General features: G+C 47.1%; 1 protein-coding gene across 5 annotated transcripts; it reads right to left on the bottom strand.

The window, feature by feature from the left end:
• Positions 1–194: 194 nt before the first annotated feature.
• Positions 195–19,810, bottom strand: SAP130 (Sin3A associated protein 130). 5 transcript variants are annotated; one of them, XR_012581578.1, is made up of 22 exons: positions 19,652–19,810; positions 19,064–19,180; positions 18,127–18,362; positions 17,478–17,636; positions 16,597–16,708; positions 15,012–15,136; positions 14,124–14,248; positions 13,409–13,559; positions 13,131–13,221; positions 12,755–12,859; positions 11,605–11,746; positions 11,291–11,412; positions 8,708–9,010; positions 7,559–7,736; positions 6,255–6,359; positions 5,152–5,513; positions 3,597–3,845; positions 2,802–2,927; positions 2,014–2,117; positions 1,650–1,782; positions 1,231–1,344; positions 952–1,055 (listed from the first exon to the last, which is right to left on the bottom strand). XR_012581578.1 is itself a non-coding variant. In XM_074546806.1 (21 exons), the coding sequence occupies exons 2-21, from the start codon at positions 19,173–19,175 to the stop codon at positions 897–899; spliced, it is 3,180 nt and encodes a 1,059-aa protein (XP_074402907.1). In that variant the 5' UTR covers positions 19,176–19,180; positions 19,652–19,810; the 3' UTR covers positions 195–896. The 5 variants fall into 5 exon arrangements, 4 of the variants coding, with proteins under 4 accessions (XP_074402907.1, XP_074402909.1, XP_074402908.1 ...); XM_074546806.1 differs by lacking the exon at positions 1,650–1,782 and having other exon boundaries at positions 195–1,055; XM_074546808.1 differs by lacking the exon at positions 1,650–1,782 and having other exon boundaries at positions 195–1,055; positions 3,597–3,842.
• Positions 19,811–20,777: the final 967 nt, after the last annotated feature.

Below are 20,777 nucleotides of genomic sequence, written 5' to 3'. Positions count from 1 at the left end.
TGAAGGTTAACTGCACAAGTGCATGGGGAAAAATCCATATTTCATCTTTAGGACCTGAACTGCATTACTCACCCTCCACAGCACAGGGTGCTGGCTGGTTCCCAACATGCTCTCTTCCTCTCAGGCTCCTTCCAAAGCTTGTTTTCAAGTTTACAGCTTGAAGAGTTTCACTGGCACAAAGGTACATGAACTGCTCACATACAAAACCCTCCAATTCCTTTATTCATGTTTTCAGGATGTATGTGGTACGTACAATTAACATTACACCAGCTACAGCACCTCTTGCAAGAGGTACCTCAACACAAGTATCCCAGAGCACCAACACAGACACAGACACTACAATATCACTTGGAAATGATTTTCCCCCTCCCCCCTTCTTTTTTTTTTTTTTTTTAATTTTATATTTAATCTTGACAGCTAGGGCTTCTGAGCTGTTGGAGATTCTTTGTGGCAGATCCCCTATAGTGCAGTGGCACTGGTGTAAGAAGGCTGCTTGAGACACTGGAAGGTCAGAATGAGAACTGAATGGGGTAACTGAAAGAGGTGCCATTTCCACTGCTGGAAGCTTGGCTGCTGTCTGGGTCCATAGCTGTGTGTCAGCCTCCTGGAGTCCCCTGCACAACCTCCTGCCTTACACGTGTCTCCAAACCTGACACATCAGGAGTTAAACAGTGGGACTGGAAAGACTTTAAAAAGGGATGAGCCTGAGAGAAATCTTTGTTCATTATGACAAGATCAAGGACAATCCCTTCAGGTCACCAGGCTTCACGTGTCCATCTGTTCCCTAAACTCATCCTTTTTTATTCCGATGCTCTGCTTAAAAATAAACCCAAACTACAAAAAGGTTCAGCTCTGTTCTGTACACGTTCTCCATTTCCAAAGTCATTGGTCTGCGTTCAAACCTTCTCCTTTCGCTTCAATTTGGACACTTTCTTGACAGTTCCATTCTTGTTTAGAAGCTTCAAAACACGATCCTTGTGATCCAAGACCTTTAGCATGGAGTCTCGAGCCTCATTGATTTGATCCATCACGAGTTTACACCTCTGCATGTTCCCCTGAAAGGAAACACTGGTTATTAACCACAGAATGCCTTCCCAATTCCCTCCCTGTGCCCCGTGTAACTGATGACACAGGCAGTGAACCCACATGGGGTTTTTATGTCAGCTTTAGCTTTTACTAACTACCCCTGTAACCAAGGGTATGGTTTTGGGTTTTGGCCACAGGACCTACCTGTATCAGTTCATTGATTCGATGCAGGTCATCATCAGTTGCTGCCTTTTTCTTAGGAATGAGTCCCTCCTGCAGGGCAGTCAGTCTCTCATACACATCGTGCTCCAGGTTTGTCTAAAAGACATCAGCCCTTCATGAGAAGGGTCACTGCCAAGCTGGCCAACACTCGCCCATGTTACCAAAGCTACACAGAAACAGTGACAATCCATTCCCCTCTCAGCTGCTCTTGTCAGTGATTCAGAAGATGGAGCCTCTGACAAAATGTGGCACTATCATTCCTTTTAACATCCTATTTACAGGACTGCTCCTCTTCTGAAGAAACATGGTTCCTACCACAACTGCTTCCCCTACTGCTCACAATACTATTCCAGGAATGCAGAGGTTTTGGGGAGTTTGGTGCTAAAATGCAGAGCACCTACCTCACCCCCAACCTGAAACAGAAGCATCCAGGAATGTGGATCAGTGCTGCCTCCTCAGATCAGCCGCACCATCCCAAACAGACGCTTCTTCAGACCTGTGCATCAGCAGGAGGGAGTTGCCAGTTTTGATCATCTGTACAAAATACATCAGCTCTTATGTCTGGATCAAAACCAACACTCCAAGTTTCCAAGCCACTTAATGCCACATTCCTGAGACAGGGGAAAGCATGTCCCACTCCCTTTGGGCACTATACACCAGCTCCTTTGGGGCATCCCAGTGTACTGAGTTTGTAAGAATGTCTTCCTGCCTTACACAGCTTTGTGTTCCCCCATGTTCAGGAAGCTCCAAGCCCCATGCACCTACCAGCTGTAGCAGCTGTGCTGCACAGAGATGGACCTTCCAGCCTTGTGCACGACAGGACACACCCTTCTGATTGGCAATCTCCTGCAGCATGGCCTTCTTCTCTTCTGTCACCAGGAAACACAAGAATACAGGACTCAAATTTCAGGAGCTGGCCAGACCTCTCCTCTCAAACAACAATAACCCAAGTTCTGCTCTCCCTACATCCTAATAAATGACAATGAGCAGCACTTTGATTCAGACAGGGAAGTGACTTCCCATCTGCCGTGTACCTGACTGCTGCTTTGACTAACCGGTTATCTGTACTTTCAGAAAAATTATATCATAACCCATTTTTTTCTCATTTAAAGAATGCAGTGCTCAGTGTTTCAAACACAAATAAATGGTCTATCTTGTACTACTTTTACTCTCTCCTAGATGTATTTTGCAGAGTTGTGAAAACCGGTCTGCTTAAAAATTCTAAAACACTAGCTGAAAAGTCTGGAAGACAGTATCTGATCTCTGATTTCCTTGTATTAGGTAAAAAGTATTGTGTTATTTTTGTTACTTGACAAGTTACACTAAATACAGAATGCCTGTGATTAACTGGCAAGTGTTAGGTGGCCGACGAGAACACTCAGCCGCGGCCTATCACTACAGCACATCACTTTTATGAGATACCTTTAGTGAGCACATTTCTATCACTGCACAAAGGCAGATCCCTCAATAACCAAAGCATGTTTTCATGCACAGAGGCAGAGCTGCCAGTGCAGCCTGCTGCCCCCCTCTCTGTGCTCCCTGCCCGGACTGACCTTTGACGCGGACGTCGCTGTACCTCTGGAAGTGGTGGTACGCGGCTTTCCAGGGGTTGCGGTAGTGCCGCAGCAGCGTGATGGGTGGCCGGGGCCGCACGGGGACGTACCTCACACCCTCCTCATCTGCAAAAGGAGCCACAGCTGCATTATCATCAGCACTGAAAGCAGCCTGGCATCCCTGAGAAATCCAGCAGCAGGTTAGTAAGTGCTGCCTCATACACAATGTGGGTTGAGAAAATTCATTTTGCCTGACATTTTCCCAGCCCTATAATGTCACGGACGTATTTTATGAAAAATCCTTTTGTTAGGATCTTTTCTCCTGAGAAGCTGAGAGGCCTCAGAAATGAAATGTAAACAATAATTATCTGCTGCTGTGGAATGCAGCAGGTGCATCTGTGATTGGTCTCATGTGGCTGTTTTTAATTAATGGCCAATCACAGTCAGCTGGCTCGGACTCTCTGGTCAGTCACAAGATTTCCTTTCCTGCCTTCTGGTGAAATCCTTTCTTCTATCCTTTTAGTACAGTTTTAACATATCATTTTCTTTTAATATAATATATATAATAAAAGATTAAATCAGCTTTCTGAAACATGGAGTCAAAATTCTCATCTCTTCCCTCATCCTGGGACCCCTGTGAACACCACCACACTATACAAAAAGTGGTGAAGAACAGATACTTGGATTCTCTATTACTCGTATTTAGGAAGTGATAATGTGACAAAGCACCTTCTCTGAGAAACAAACAGAAGAGAAAATACTGAATAACAACAAAGACATCAGAGATGTCATTACCTATATACTCCTTTGGAGGAGACTTTCGCTTCTCTGCCTTCACCAGCAAACTTTTGGCGGTGGATTTCTCATCATCAGTGCTGTTTGTTTCCATCATGTCCCCTTCCTCTGTGGAGATGACATGCTGCTGCTTACGGGGTTTCTTCCTTGGGGAGGCACCAGGTGGCAAATCGCTCGGAGGCATGGAAAGATTGTTGGCCAGCAGTGCCAAAGATGGAGACACAGTACTTGTAGTCAAGGGAGGAACTGCTGAGAGGAAGAAAGAACAACCCAGCCATCAGCAGTGGGAAGATAAGGCACTGTTTGAACACCACCTCCAACAGCAGGTCCTGTTTGAGCACAGTGTGAGGGGTATGATGTGCATCAACAGGCCAGATATTAAGCCAGCAGTAATTATTAGGACAAGCTTATAAGCTAAAGTCTTTAGTGTAGCATATACATAAAGAATGAGAGCAGAGCTAATCGTCTGTCCCTCAATTGCTTCATATTTGAAGCTTATGTTCAATGTTACAAAAAGGAGTCATCTCTCTGTGTTACTGTAAAAACCCCTCTGTATGTACACCAGCACAGGTCACTGTCAGTAAGCAAATCCCGACTCTCTCATGAGAGGAGAGTCAGATGGAACCAAAGCAGGACTGCAGCACTCTGCTTGCAGGGGTCTGCTTGTACTGCCAAGCCCTCAGCACTGCTCAGCAGGTCACTGCACCAACCAACACACCTGTGCAGCTGGCAGGCCATCTGAGGGAATGCTCCCTGAACTTGGAAGGACAATCAGCCATCATAAGGCTGCAGCACAACATTTCTGGGATCGGATCTCTTGACAATTTGGTCACAAATGCCAGGAAGAGACAGAAGGGCCCCAAAGAGCTTAATGCTATTTGCCCATGCTCCAGACACAGCTGCAGCAAGGAGCTGCTTTCCACAGGACAACACACAGCTTCAAGGAGAGTGATAAAACCAACAGCTAAACCTGAACGCTGAAACCCATGAATGTGGGATGCATTCCTGTCACTTTGCCACTATACAGTGCCCAGTAAGATCTGTAAGGATCTGAATTTACTGACCATGCCATTTGATAGCAACTATGGCCAAGCTGGAAAAGTAAGGCAATATAATGAACATTTTGAAAAGTTTTAGAGAAAAATATGCATGAATCACATGAGGGCCCTGGGAAATCCTGCTCTGGCCATGAATTCCTCACATACAAGAAAGGCCACTGCACCTGAACAGTAGGATTTGTAAACAAATGGAATTAAACTGAGCTCTTCCATAATATGTTGGTACCACTGCTGAGCATGAGCATTTTAGGCAAGGAATTCACAAAGACTCTTTGGAGTTGGATCATTTGAATATGAACAAAGCAGCCACAATAAGAAGTGGATTCATGGGAAATTAGGAGAAAGGCAAAAAAGATCTTATGGGAACTCTGGTGCTCTGTGCTACCATGGAAGAGATGTCCTTCCATTTTCAAGATGAAACTGTTGAAAAAGTTAACCCTAATTCCTCCACTGTCTCAAAACCCAAAAACCCAAGGTGATGATTCCCAGGCACGTACCAGATACCGGCCGCATGATGTCCATGGGCTCCATTTCCTCTTTGATTTTGATCTCTGGTACCACAGGGCCCAGCACCGCTGACAGGGCCCCACTCATGGTGGATGGAGGAGCAGGAGCTGCCACGATGGTGGTGGAGGTGGGTGGGGCAGCTGCCACAGCCCCTGGGATGGTGGACAGGGCTGCTGCAGGCTGGGAGGTGGGGCTGGCAGCTGCGATGATGGTGGGGATGGCAGAGGGAGGCTGCTGGGAGCTCGGGGGCACCGTGATGGTGGGCTGCTCACCACCTTGGTTACACACTGCCTCCATAGACACAGGCACTGGGGTGGCCATGGACACGTGGATTTCAGGCTTTGGCTTGCCCCTGGAGCACAGATAAAAGCAAAGAGAAATGAAGAGAAGTGTATCTCGGTTGGGAGCACCCAGCACAAAAGGAATGAGCCAAACTGCAGTCAGACTATTCAGTTTTTCCTGCACCCACCTGGTGCAATAAACTATTTAGCAACAGGAGAAGGCTTAATCTCAGTTATATTTCCTCCTCCTCTCCCTTTCCAATCTGTATTGATTGCAGATTAATCTAACCTTTCTATCTGTATTGATTACAGATACTACTTTTTTCCATTCACTGTGACAAACAAATCTCATTACTAATTCTAGGTAACTTCAAAATACTTGTTAAGGATTAAAACAGTTCTACAATGCAGCCAAGTGGAGCTTTTACCCACAACTGTACTGGCCCCATCCTCTGCAGGAGCTCCCGCTGTGGCTTACAGTTATAAAACAACAAATTGTAAAGCCACTGAACTCAAGTGAAGCAGGGCAGAAGTTGCATTTACCTTTCCTCAGAATTAATTTTCAAGTACTATAGAAAAAAATTTTGAGGTCTATCTCCCCTTACACTAGCAGAGGGTTTTTGTTTGTTTCTGTGAAAGCTCATAACCACAGCTTCACAAACAGCAGAACTTGTCAAGGCTGTTTCAGTTTGGCACAAATTCAAAATAGATTGTTTCCCAAAAGAAAGAAATGCGCCAATAGCCAAAGAATACAACTCAGATAAATAAAATGCAACTATTACGGTGCAGGTGGCTGTTCCCTGAAATCTTACCCAGCAGGCCTTGGTGAGCCAGACGTGCTTCGCATCGTGCTCTCCACACGCGTGCTGGCCACTTCCGGTGGCTGAGGGGGAATTAAACTTTTCCGGACTGCCAGCCTGAAAGAGACAGACAGATCTAGGATTCCCACCTCCCTGTGCAAAGACAAACACCCCTGAGAGCAAAGAAATCAGCTCTCTTAAACCAGGACAGGAGTTATGGTTGTAGCACTGCTCTGTCTTCAGTGTAATCAATTCACTACACAAAGTCTCATTTTACTTTTCAAATTAGCTATTTTATTTTCTTTTAAAATAAAATATTAGTTGCTCTGGCCTTGTCTCCCCCACTTTAGAGCTTCTCCAAGAATGCCAGCTTTACTTTCATCCTGTCAGTGAGAACACTTTACTGCAACTGCCAGCAGTGGACAAAGGGGCCTGGCCATGCCACTGCTGCTTCAAGAATGAGCAAATCACCTGAAGCTAAACAGGGCTCACATGGGCATCTGCTCCCTTTAGCTGGATGTGACTGTCAGAGCCTGACTGCAGGACCTCAAAGCCTGAGTGTGGATATTAGGATGATAAGGCTGATTAGGGTCTTTTAGACACTATTCAGTCTCCAGTGGAACCAAAAGTTAAACTGTTATCCAAAATAATCAACAAATTGAAACAGTCTTTAGTGATCTACCTGACTCTTTAACTTCTCTTTGAGTTTTACAGCCCACAGCTTCTCTGCCTTAAAAAAGGTTTCCACCCACATAAAAAGTATGCAATTTTAATCTCACAGGACACATTAGTGCCACACATTTTCAGTTGCTAGCTGGGAAGAAATGCATTGTTAATTCTAAAGCTGTCTCTTGCCTCTTTATTAAGGCATTTAAAAATAGACAGGCAACATAAAATATTTTAAGAGTTTAAGTTACTCCCTCCCTTTTTCCTAATCAGATTTCACAGCAGGGTACTAATCCTATCCTTTCCACTCATCCACATATTCTTCCAAGAAAAGCACTGAAGAAAAAGCACCCAATTCTAATTTTAGTAGACTATGAACTCCTTATCACACTAAGCAAGAAAGCCTCAAATCCACTTTCTCTCAAAAAGTCACTTTCAAGACCTAGGAGACAAACTGTCCTTCTCATTTTATTACTGACACTACAGAAAACTATATCCTGCCCTGGGGGATGAAAATCATTGTTTCACTGATCAGCAGGTTACTTATAACCATTGCTGACTGAATAATCTGCTGGAGTACTGCTTATCTCCACTGAAATGAGTCCATTTGGCTGGGTGGGTGACCCACGTGTCACCCCCGTTGCACTCACCCGTCCGTGGCCGGTTTCTTGCGGAGGATGCTGGGCCGTGGCGAGGAGCCCTGGGCTGGAGCACTGGCACTGGCACTCTGGTTGTGGGTTTGCACAACTGTGGTTGCTGCAGATGCAGTGTTGAATGTGTTGCTAATAGGATTGGCTACAATGGTGGCTCCATCTGCCAAGACTACTGCTGGGAAGGATGGACATGGACACGGGCGGAGACAAAAACAGAGAGGGGAAAGCAGCAGTTACTTAAGGGAATGTGATGACAAAGCAGGTGTCTACAGAAAAAATGTTGTCCATTTTTTGAGTCCCTCAGTCTCTTAACTGCAGTGCTTTCAGACTCCTTTGTAAGCAGAGCCTTTGCCACGAGCAATCTGATCACTGAACCTTCTGCAGGGAAGAAGGAAACTACTTCCTGCCTAACAACCACTTCTAGGGAAATAATCTTCTCCAGAAGACAAGGAAAATGCAGAAATCACTAGCGAGATCACCAACACAACTGGGTCAACAGAGCAACACTTCTGGTAGAGCCCATGTGGCAACACATGTGAGCTCTAAGTGACATCAGCTGTGTTTGCATTCTGCCAGCCTGTCTGGCCAGCTGAGGGATGCAGAGCATGTGGACAGCCAGGAAATCCCTGTGCAGTGCCTGCCAGCTATGCAACAGCTCATTCTCTTGGATGCCATCTCCCACTCCTCCTGTAAGCTCTTGGGGCTTCATCAGACCAATCACTTACAATGAAAGATGGTTTCTGTCACAGCTCAAGATCAGGTTACCAACAACAGAAGGTACCTGGCTGTACCCTAATTGCTCCTGGGATCTCATGCACAGCCAGAGAACATCACTCACTTGTAAATTACTTTTGCTACAAGGCCTTACTGATGGCATTTGTTTAAGCTCAGGCACTGCCAGTGTTTTCCACTGAGGTAACCCACCCAAGGTGACCCACAGGCTCCACCTAGCACGCTTTAAAAATAAATCACTTCAGAAACAGCCAACAAGCATTTGCTGGGAGAGTACGTGCATAGATGTATTCAGTGTCCACCTCTGGACCACAGAGACTGTAACAACATCATGAGTCACAGCTAAAGGTGCAGGACTCAAAGCTCAGCTGCTTTGTCTCACTCTGAAGAGAGGACTTGGCTGCTTGCTCTTACCTGAGGTTTTAGTGTCTCCTGGTGGCTGCTGGGCCCCGATGGGCGCTGGCTGCAGCCCCTGGGCACCCATGGGTGCAGCAGGGTGCAGTCCCTGGGTGCCAATGGGCGCTGGCTGGATGCCCTGGGCACTGATGGGCGCAGGCTGGATGCCCTGGGCACTGATGGGGGCAGGCTGGATGCCCTGGATGTGCCGGGCGTGAGATGCATCCACTGTCATCAGCTGCATGGGGTTCAGGTGCACGGTGGAGGCCACTCCCACACCAGTCTGCGCCGTGATGGCAGAGTTGGGTGCCTGGGCAGAAACTGGAGCAGCACACACAGCTCAGCAGCAGGTCACCAGCTCAGCTCCCCCTCCCACCTCCTGCTCAAACACAACTTTTCAAAGATTATTTTTTGCTTTGAAATGTTAATTTGCCCATCTGTTTGTTGCAGTAGTAAATATGAGAGTAGGGAAGATTGTCTGCCAGAGGAATTAATTACTGTTGATTTTAATTCCATTTTTTATTTCTAATTGCAGCAAGAGAAAAGAGCAGTTTAACTCTGCTTTTAGGCAGACTCAAATTACAGTCTCAGAATGCTGTGCTCTATTTTTGCCCACTATCGTATTTTACAGTGCTTGTAAGTACCAACACTTGGCATTTTTCCCTCTTTAAAAAATAGATTTAAAGTAATCAGAAACCTAAGTAATTTACTGTGCTCTGAAGCTGACTAAACTCTGAAGTTGAACATAACCTTATCTGGCATCACAACAGGCCAGATAGAACAAGGATCCAGTTATAGGCTGGATCCCACAGCTCAAATGAATAAAATTATATTTCAGTGGCAGAACAATGTTCCCAAAAATACACCTGCTCTAAGCAGCTCAATCATTTAAATAAATTCACAGCTCTAAACAACAGATTCCACCTTTTCAGATCCACTATAGAGTGCATTACAGCACTTTAATTCTTTTGGGCCACTTGCAGACCCTGGATCTCCAGATTTCCAGGCTCTGCAGAGCTGCACCAGGATTTCTGCAGCCACACACAGAATGCAAGTGTGAACTTGCCAACAATGGCCTTGCTTGCTAACAATGCAGAACAAGCTGGTTTTATCATTGTCACAGGATTTCCATCAAGTTCTTGTGCTGACAAGACACTCTAAAAACAGGCATCAAAAACTGAAACCCAGGTCCCTGAAAATGGCTCTGTATAAAGCGTGGCACATTTATTCTCTTAGTCAAAACACTGTTGTTGCAAAACTTTCTATCCAACAAAATCCTTTTAGGATATTAAATAAAACACAACCAGCATTTGGTAAACCAAAATTCTGCACTAACTCTCCTTATCTCAGTGATCTTTTAAAAAGTCTCTTCTGAAATCCTCTGTACCCTCACCCAGCTGTGCTCAGCATAGGTGCACCTTCCTCCTCATACCCTGAATGCTCTGCTTTAAGTTGCCACCACCAGCTGCCATAATTAATACCTTCCATGGATTCTTCAAGTCAATTTAACAAGTTAATTATGAAAATGTCTCTGTCAATGAGCTCCAGATGAAGAACATATATTTGCATTTATACAAATGACCATTAGCCTACCAGCACCCCAATATCCTTCCAGAACTGGAACCCCTGACTGTGTGCAATTATGTTCTGTCAGGGAAAGTTTAGATTGGATAGTAGGAAAAAATTCTTCACATAAAAGGTTGTTAAGCCCTGACACAGGCTGCTCAGGGAAGTGGTGAAGTCCCCAACCCTGGCAGAATTAAAAAATATAAATATTTTTATATAAATATATAAAACATATTAATATATATATTATATATAAAAATATATTTCCCACTTGGGAAAATGGTTTCATGGTGGCTTTAGGAGTGCTGGATTAATGGTTAGGTTTGATGACCTTGAAGGTCTTTCTCAACCTAAAGAGCCCAATGATTCTACACTTTCCTGTTCAACAAATGGGCTTTGCCACCTCCCAGTCCTTCTAAATTTCCTCTGTACTGCTCACAGGAATCATGCTGCCAGCAGACACAGATATTCCATGAAAATCCACAATGTGCATGTTCTTGCAGTCTGGATAGTGGAAATTATCCCATGATACAGAACAGCCCTAAACAACCTGGTAAGGTAAAAGTGCTCCAAATTTTGTCACAGAATCACGTAAGTTTGGGTTGTGCATAATTTTTTTGACTGCAAATTACTGTAACTGTTCAAATACATTAATTGCTCCATTTTTCCCAACAGAACACTGATGCAAGTGTGCAATGCAAATTAGTTTCTCCCTTTTTGGTTCAGGTATCTCTCTCAAACTGTACATTCACGTGAAAAGATATTATCAGAACACCAGGGAATGAAGATGCACCAAAGAGCTGGCTTGGTTTGGAGAAGCCAAACTGTTTTAATGTGTAGATTCAAACTTTTACTTCTAGACACAGAGCCTTTGAGATATCAAATACGAAACTCCCGAAAAAAAACCAACAAATCATCAGAGACTTTTTGTGACTAATTGTCAGAGTCAAGCACAATCCTTTTAGCTCCTTCTATCACTAGAGCACATTCAGAAGCTCAACAAAGCCCTGAGGCTGCCACCCCAGCTGGGCTTACCTGGGTACTGGCGGATGGTGGACACGGAGCTGGTGATGGGGGTGTAGGTGTGGGCAGTCAGAGGGTAGGCAGAGGGAGGGTAGGTGGGTAGGAAATACTGGAACTGGACAGGCACCGACTGCCTACAGGCATCAAAGAGAGCAAGTGTTACACAGAGTTCAACAGGTAACCCTCAGTGCCCTTTAGCACTCCCTGAACTACCAAATCCCATCCTCCCCCTCAGGTTTTGCAGTGTTATTTCCACCACAGCAGAACAGGGCACTCACACCCTACTCACACACTCTCTCATGGGTAGAGCTGTTGGTTCTGCTCACCTGTTGTCATTTCTGGTTTCCATGGCCACTGGGTTGGGAGATGCCCGGTGGCTGGACAGAGGTATGAGGTTACTCCTCTCTGCTGTGTAGTCAGACTGGATCCGGGGAGAAGTGTGGGTGATTTGCTGGGGAACCACTTTAGCTGCAAGAAAACAAACGTCATCAACTGACAGTCAAAGGAAAGGCTAGTGAGCACTGCAAAGCAAGATCAATACAAAATAACCAACTCCACTCCCTTCCCTCTCAACCCAGAACAACCTACCCTACCCCCAAATGATTTCCTACTCACAACAGGCCAAAAGAAAAAGGAGAACAAAGCATTTCTCATCAATTTATATCAGAATGGATGGATATTCTAAATACATATATAAATGATACTTGCTAATAAAGTCACCTCAGTGCTCAGATTAAGTTATGTTTTTTAGGATCAGCCCAAACCATTCTAATGTCAAGAACAAGAGCATTGGAAATGAGACAAGGCAGACAAGTGTCTGTGGACAGAGGCCATGAAAAGGAAGAAAACACCTGCAAGAACTTTACAAGAAACACTGATGTATGAGATAAAATTTCACTCCTTGGAAATTTATGGCTGGGGAAGAGATTACAAGATTTCAAAAGAAATGGCTGTCAGCAGGAAAACAGATGAACCAAAGGAAATTTATGTAGTTCTGTAGGAAACATCTCAGACACATTCCACAGGCATCCAGGCAAATAAAAGTTCCCACCTTTGGGCCTTTGTGTTTTACATTCAAGTGAACACACTAATCAAATCCAGCTAGGCTACACCTAACACCTCAAGAAGCACATGAAGTAACTTAACAAAATCAGCTATGAAAGCCATAGTCTATCACCAAGCAGTTAAAATTTTTACAGTATCCAATGTGGGTTTTGAAATGCCAGAAGGCCCAAGTTTGTCTAAAAATTCAACAGAGAAAGTAAAAAAGCCATTTTATTACTTGCTCCTCCTGGAACATCTATTTCTTCCTGATATTAAAAAAAAATTAGAATACTAGACGTGTTAATTGGTTTCTCCCAGCCTGAACTGCTTTTCTTTCCCTCCTTAATTTGCTAACATGCACAAACACTTCCAGCATGCAGAGAAAAACTGAAGCACGAGTTACACATTTTTCTGAGAACTGAAATCACTCACCAACTGGGATGTTTGAGGTCGTGACAGCTGTAGCATGGGAAGAATGGGAGGGCATTGTCATGGTAACAATGGTGCTTGTAGGCGCTTGGGTGTGAGATACAGAACCTGAAGGGAAAAACCAAACTTAACAGGAGATCTTTCTATAGAGCCCTACCATGCCAGTGTATCCATATCCCAAAGAGGGCAAAACCCCCAAACCAACCTCCCTGAAGAACTCAGTAATTGCTCTCCTAAAGCCATGCACCTCCAAATTCAGTCTTTATTATGAAAAAATATTTGCTCAGAAATGACTGGGTTCTAAATTCAAAGAAAGCCAACAAAAAGCAACAAACCCCATCCCTCATGATGCTTCTACAACAGCATTATGAATACTCACCAGCTGTGGTTGCTGAAGCAATGGTATTTGTTGCCAAAATAGGTGCCACGGTTGCTGCTGCCACTGGAGTACCAGTACTGAAAATGGTTTTCTATGAAAAAAAAAATCTTAAAGTTAGAAGACTACTACATTTAACATCTATAGTTAGTATGGAATCACCTTGCACGACTGTACAGAACATTCATTATTAACTCATACTAATTCTTCTCCAAAAGGTAATACTAGCCTGCAGGCTCTAAAGAAGGCTCAAGCAGTAGCAGGAGGGCTGTGCTGCCTACCTGGGCCATGGTGTGGAGCTGTGGTTTCGGGGTGCCGATGGCGGGGTGCGAGGGCAGCGTGATGCGCGTGGCCGTGTCCCGCGGCTGCGCCGGCCGCTGGATGCTGATGGCTGCCGAGGGCGGGTGCTGCTGGATGGACAGCGTGGGGCGGCTGCAGGGCAAGACAAGAACTCATCAAGGGAACCTTCTGGAGACTGAGTGGGGGACATCAACACAGGCACACACATCAGGCCTCAGTGCCCTCCCTGGTGACAGCAGCGCTGCTGTCAATCACATGGCAAAGCAACATAAGGAATTGGAGCTACAATGTTCTGTCCTCATCTGCTCTGTGAACCCAGCCAGGAGTTATCATAACTCTTATCAGTTAAACTTCCTTTCAGCATTCACATGTCACTTTTCACTGTGTCTTTATAAAAAATATAGGCCAAATACCCACAAGTTCCTGCAACACAAACTCCGCGGTTCAAAAATGATTCCTTAAGGTCTTTCCTTTTCATAACACAGAGCCCTTAAAAAGCCCTTTTACCCTTATAAATGTCTCTAAGTTCATGCTTATACCCATTTTTATTCACAGAACTTCAAGGATTTGCACTGTGCAAAAGCATTACTATTTCCATTTTATATCCTCCCATAAGTAGAGGATTATCAGCTCAGGCTGATTAACATTTCCCCTTGCTGCAATTTCTGTCACATTCAGAGTTTCTGTAGGTTTTACCTGAGAGTTGACTCTGTGGCGTGTGCTGCTGTTGTGGTTATAACAGGGGACTGAGCTCTCGTGGCTGAGACAGTTGCCACCACTGCAGGAGGAATAGTGCTTGAAGTTGTCACAGGAGGACGTGACTAAAAAAAAGAAGCATCAAAGAGGGAACATTCAGAAAGGAAATTCTGCAGTTTAGAGAACAACTAGGAATTACTTGATTAAAACTGGTTTCCCTGCACCTCGTCACTAAGTTTTGGCATTCTGAGACATTTCCAGTCTTCCTGAATTATCTGCAAGCTCTTAAGCAGAACTGTCTTGGTTTTCAACACACATACAGCACAGGAACCAGGAAGCAACAAAATTAACATTAAAGACCTCGAAGGTCAGGAAAAACCTCAAAGATCAGGTCCCTTCAAAATGAAAAGACAGGAAATTCCAGTACACACAAAGTTAGAGGTGATTGGGATCCTAAGTGAAAGCACAGTGGGAAGATGTTTAACCCTCTGTCCTGGGGCTGAACACTAGCACTGCTCTAGGGAGACAAGATCTACCATCTTCTCCTTATACAGATACAAAAGCCAAGATATACAGAAGCATATTATAGTGAGATTTCAAAAATTCTCCATCAATTCATATACTGAACAATAAATTAACACCAGCACATTGTACTGGATCTTTGAGAATTTAAAATTTGAGTGTGTCTGAATGAAATTGTCTTCCCAGTTTCTAAGCACTTTGGAGCCAGATTAAAACCCACCAGGTCTATGAAGGAAATACAGCAAATAGAGCTGGAAGAGAGCTGACAGCAGCTGCACACAAATAAGTGGAGGTTATACATTACAGCTGAGTGCCAGGAAGGGTTTGGAGGTCAGTGATGGGCAGAGCTGCCTGGCTGCTACCTGCCTGGATTGGCTGGTGGATGATGTGCTGCACTGCTGGCTGGGCTGCAGCTGCATTTGGCAACTGGGAGGCTGGTCTCAGCACTGTGGTGACTTTAGAACTGGACATCACTGCAGCAGCTGCTGCACCTGGGGAAGAAACCAAACATGTTAAATTCAGCTCCATCACAACCACAGACACACCCTGACATCAGCTGGTATTTCAGTTCTAATGCATTTCATATTCAGGGCAGTTCATGATGCTGGTGTAAAAATAAGGCTTTCAATAAACATACATAAGGTTTACAAAAGCATGTGTGGAGGGGTAGGTATTACTTTAAATTAATTTGTTTTAGATGTATTTCTTATTCCCCTATAATAGCCTTGTATTGCAAATGCCATGTTTTCTTATTCCAAGCTATGGAAATCAGTAGAAATAATTCAGTTTGATTACTGGGCCAAAGTGTAAATAAGTCATCTGGTACCAGCAATGATCTCACTGCAGCTGATGAAGTTCAGAAGAAAAATACACTTGCAAAAGAACAGGGAAACACCATACAAAACAAAACAAAGAGCTACACCTCCCCCCAAAAAACCAAGACCAAAACTCCACACTATTTAAACCTGCAACTGATTAATTTGTCTCCTGTCTGATGACTCCTGATCATAATAAATCACAGTAGCAGGCAAACAGCCTTGCAGTCAGATGATGAACTGGGTTGTATATCTTCTGTACATGTCCCCCATTGAAATTACCTCAAAAGTTAATATTCAAACCCAGACAAAAAGGGCAGGGAAAAAAAGAAAATGTGTACTGAGAGTACAAGTCTGTGGCAGCTGTCCCCTCAGAATCAGGTGAACAACACTACTGTAGCTACAGAGAAACCTCCACAGTCTTCCAACTGCTCTAGTTAAAGAAGATTATGTTTTTGCTCACATCAGTTTATTTTTCTTGAGTGAGTCAGCAAATAACATTGAGCATAAAAGGAAATTAAACTGACAAATGGTACTTGGAATTCAGATCAATTTAAAGCTGAACTGCAAACCCAACCCATAAGACTTTGAAAGCCAAGCTGGAGTCAGAAATCTGCCAGGCTGTGCTGAGCACAGGGCTGCATTAAGGGCTGATCTCCTGTTTTACAAGCTCCAGCATTCAAAATGCTGGGAAACAAGAGCCTGTAGGTATCACCAGCATTTAACTCATGGGAAAATGCAAATGCACACAACATGATGTGTTAGCATGCATAACAACACACAAGTGGTCCTGTGACAGGGGGACACAAGAATGTGGCTCACAACTGCCAGAGGTGAGCAATACTTGCTGCCCAGAATGTACATGACATTTTACAGAGCAGGTGTGTCTCTACCAGAGGATGTTTTTTCTCGATTGTTTTAACAGCAAAGAATTAGAATAACAGATGTGCTGCTATCTGCCAGCATTTTAAACACTGTCACGTGGGCCTGCCCTAAATGGCTGAAAGCAACACAATTCTTAAAAGGCCAGCAGTTTTAAAATCTGAGGGAATAGCTGCATTAGCAGTAAGGAGTTTCAGAGGTGTGGGCTGAGAGCCTGTGAGCAGGAGGCAGGGCCAGCAGAGCTGCATCTTTACCTCGGGGCAGATGAGAAGCTCCAATGTGCAGGGGAGGCCCAGGAGCACTGCTCCTGATGATGGACATCTGCACGTTGGTGGCCATGATATGGTGCAGGTTACTGGGATGCCCCTGCAGAGTTCAAGAACAAAACAAGTCAGCTGTGTTGACAAAAATCAGTGGCCACAGAATCACCATATCTCAGCCTCAGGGAAAGAAAAGAGATCCTGGAGGAATACTTGGTGTACCAAGGCTGCATGCATTAAAAGCTGAGTGGAGGAGACAGGATAAAGTTACAGAGCCTGCTGCCACTGGAAGATGCAAACACTTCTGTTTCCCTGGTGTGTTTTGATGGTTGGTACCTGGTGACAGTCACCCAGCAGCCACCCACAAACAGCCACAGGGTTGTCCCTTCTAGCATTGGTGACATTAAGGCAGAGTTTCACACCACCTCTCCAATAAACTTGAGAAAATGGCAGAAACTTGGCAAATGCTGGAACAAATGTTATTTTTTTATAATTCTAGACCTCCTGGGGATATTAATATAAGATAAATTAATGAAATTGCTGCACATCCTTAGCCAGACTAACTCAAGCCCACCTAAAGGCACTTTACACCAAAACCCTGAGAGGTTTAGTAGTGACTGTTCTGACAAACTATTTTCAAACCAACAGGGTTGGTTGCAGCCAAGTTAGAGGGGAAAAAATTCAAATAATTATCTACACAGACTCCCTCAAATTTTGTCCTAGTTCAGTACAGAGATGGTGATAACCAAGCCTGAAGTTTAATGGTCCAGGCAGCACTGACCAGGGAAACTGCTCTCTTTACATTCCCTCAGCTGTACTGGTACTGATCTGAGCATGCAGTGAGATGGAACAGAAAAGCCACCAGAAAACCAGACCTGTTGCCCACTGATGGTTGCCACAGGGATTGTTGGAGCCTGTGGGATGCTGCTTTCCATGGTCACAGTCACTTGCCCAGGGACCTTTGTGGGAGCTGAGAGAGTGGAGGGTGGAGCAGGAGCAATGGGCCGGCTGGGCATGGTGGGCTTCAAGGGAGGCTGCAAGAAATGGAAAAACAGAAACATTGGCAACTTCAAATGAGAGCCCAGTGGTGAAGCAGCAATCATTCTGTGGGGTCAAAGCCTGAGGAGAAAGTTTATTTAAGTATGGCTTAATATTTGGAGAGGAAAGATACAGAACATTTGGTGATTCCAAACAAAGAAAAGGCATATATTGTACTGGAAATATGTAGGTTTTGGCATGGGTCATCAGTGGAATCTGTCAGGGCTATGGTATGGCCCTACAGGCACTGGATATTATCAGTTAACATTATATCTTGAAGAGAAAATGGAAATTTGGTAGAAATCATGGCTGAAACACTAGCAAGTCCTCAGCGTATCATCCAGAACAGCCAAACCCACAAGACACTGCACAGTTAGCAGAACATGCAAGGAAAGCTTTAGAATCAAAAGCAGGGAAGGTTTTGGTGTAAGTTACTTTTTCTCAAAACCTACTCATACAGATTGTATTGATGAATCCTCTCATTACCTTCATAAGTCCATCTGAAAAAGAAAGTGGCACAGCTGGAGTCAAATGTGCTGGTGGTGCTGTCACTGTCACTGGGGCCCCAGACTGGACAGGGTGGTGCTGGGTCAGCATCTGGACCTGTGGGTATGGCCGGACCACCACGGGCTCCTGCTTCTCCTCCCGGGGCTGGATGGAGCCGCTGGGGCCCATGTGCTCCCTGGGAGCGACTTCTGGCTCACGGCTGGATTCCTCACTCACTGGGGAAAAAGGTCAGAATTATTACAAAGCTTGCTTTGGTCACCCACTAGGTCAGAGACGAGATGTCGGAAATTAAAGAAGTTCAGTTTTTCAGGGATGGAAAAACTGGGAATTCTGGCACTGCTTCTGTCTGTTCCCCTCAGAGCTGATGGGTTGGGCAATGTTGGGGAATCTGGGGTCAACTCTGAGAAGTCCAACTAAACACCTCCTTTAAACACTGATTAACTAACTTTTCTTTCAAGTGAAAAATAATTATCTAAGTAACTGCCATTAAGTCTCAGATCAAACAGCATGAAAAACTGTACATGTAATACAATATGCATGTGAATATCGAGCTGAAAACAAGTATAAAACCTCCTGAAAATGAAGCTGCTCCCCCAGTCACTTCTGGAAACCTGTCACCGCGGCAGGGACAGCAGGAGCTGCGATCACAGTTCCCGCCCCATTTCCAGCTCCATGAGATGCTGAGCGGGTCAGGCACCTGCGCGCAGACACGGGGCACATCCCGGTTCTGCGGCGCTGTCCCGGCAGCCGCCCCGGTGCTCTCAGCACGCGGACCCGCGGCAGCTCCCGGCCCGGCCCCGGGCCCGCCTTGCTCCTCCCGCCGAGGCGAGCGGCAGCGCGCCATGGGCGGGGCGGGGTTCCCGGGATCGCTCCCCGCCCCCGTTGCCGACAGCCGCGGGGCCGGGATGGCGCTTACCTGTGGCGGCGGGGGCGATAATCCCGGCCGAGCCGCTGGTGGGGATGGGCGGCGGCGCTGGTCCCAGCGGGGCGGGAGGCGCGCCCGAACGGGGGAACTGCTGCGAGCTCATGTCACCTGCGGGAGGGCAGCGCGGCCGTTATGTCGCGACACGCCCGGCTCGGCCCCGCTGTCCCCGACCTCCCTCCGTCCCTCCCGCTCTCCGGGCGCGGCCCCGCGGCCCCACCCACCCCGGCGCGCCCGCGCGGGCGGGTTCGCGCGGCGCCCGGCCAATGGCGGCGGGGCGGCGCCGGCCAATCAGCGCCCGCCCTGCGCGCCCCGCCCCGCCGCGCCGGGCCGCAGGGCCCGGATGTGCCCGGCAGCGCGACGGCCCCGCCGCCTCGGGCCGGGCCACACCGCGCCGCTCTGCCCTGCTGCCGCCCCTTCGCGATGCCCTCTCCGCGGTGCTTCTGCCGGCTGAAGGCTCGCTGTCCCCCTGCCGCCGTCGCGCTGTGAAGCGGCGGCCGCCACCCCCTACCCGCAGCCCTTCCTCGGAGCCAGCCCCGGCCCGCACATGGAGGCGATGCCGTGCGCCGGCCGCGGCAGTACCTGTGCCCGGGGCGGTGCCGTGCGCCGGTCCCTGAGGCCGGTCGCCCCGCGTCGCCGCCGCTGCCGAGCGCCGCTTCCGCCGCTGTAGCTGCCCGCACCCGATTGGTCCCGAACAGCCCCGCCTACCCTGAGCTGCCGCGTCTCATTGGCTGCCGAGCCCGCCCCGCGGGGCCGCCGGGAGATGTAGTCCGCACTGCGGGTGTGGCGGGCACAGATCTCGCGAGGAGCGGGAGGGGCGGCGCTGTGCCCGAGCGCGCCATTGGCCGCGCGCCGCGAGGTCTCCGAGGAGACGCGGGGTGGGCGGGGCGGGACGGGCGGCGGTCACCGCCGGGCCCTGCCTGCCCCTACGGACTCGCCACTGCCCGCCACCGCCCCCTCGGGCCCGCCACTGCCGCGCCACCGCCCCCACGGACCCGCTCCGGCCGCACCCCGAGCTCTGCACCCCGTTGTTGCTCTCCACAACCCGGCCAAACCACTCCCCCCGTCACACACTCCCCCTCAGAGTCCCCAACGCCCAGTCTGGGAAGTGACAAGAGGACACGGCGGGAAGGCGTTGGGCGTCGCTGGGGAGGGCACGGAGGGAGTCAGCGCACCAAAACCATCCTAAAGCCGCCATAATTTGGGCGGTCCCCCAAAAGTCCCTGGGGAGGCCGCCCGAAGTGTTCCTACGAGTCCTGGGAAGGGACAGAAGGACACGGCGGAGCTCTGGGGCTTAGCACCCCAAACCCCCTAAAATTCACGGGGTCCCCAAAGCACCCTGGGGATTGCCCGAAGTCCCCAACCCTCATCCTGGGAAGGGACAAGGGGATATGGGTGGGGCACCCCTATCACTAGGATAGAGGTCCAAAATGAAATAATAATAATAATAAACCCCACAAACTTCGGAGATGACGCACATCACAGCCCTGAGGGACCACAGTGCAAGGCTGCCTCGCGTTTGGTTACACACATCAGAACACCAGCATTCTTCATGATATTCTCATGTTTTGAGGTTCACAGATGAACTCAGCCAGACAGACACCTGCCAGTTTCAGAGATTTAATAATATTTTAAAACGAAACCAGGAGGAAAACCGTTGAAATTTCAGGATCACGTGTAAGTAATCCTTAGGTCTGCCTTAGTGTCT

Source organism: Zonotrichia albicollis, chromosome 9, assembly GCF_047830755.1.
Source record: "Zonotrichia albicollis isolate bZonAlb1 chromosome 9, bZonAlb1.hap1, whole genome shotgun sequence".
Taxonomy (NCBI): domain Eukaryota; kingdom Metazoa; phylum Chordata; class Aves; order Passeriformes; family Passerellidae; genus Zonotrichia; species Zonotrichia albicollis.
Note: the sequence above shows the minus strand (reverse complement) of the source record. Positions and strands in the feature narration are given on the sequence as shown.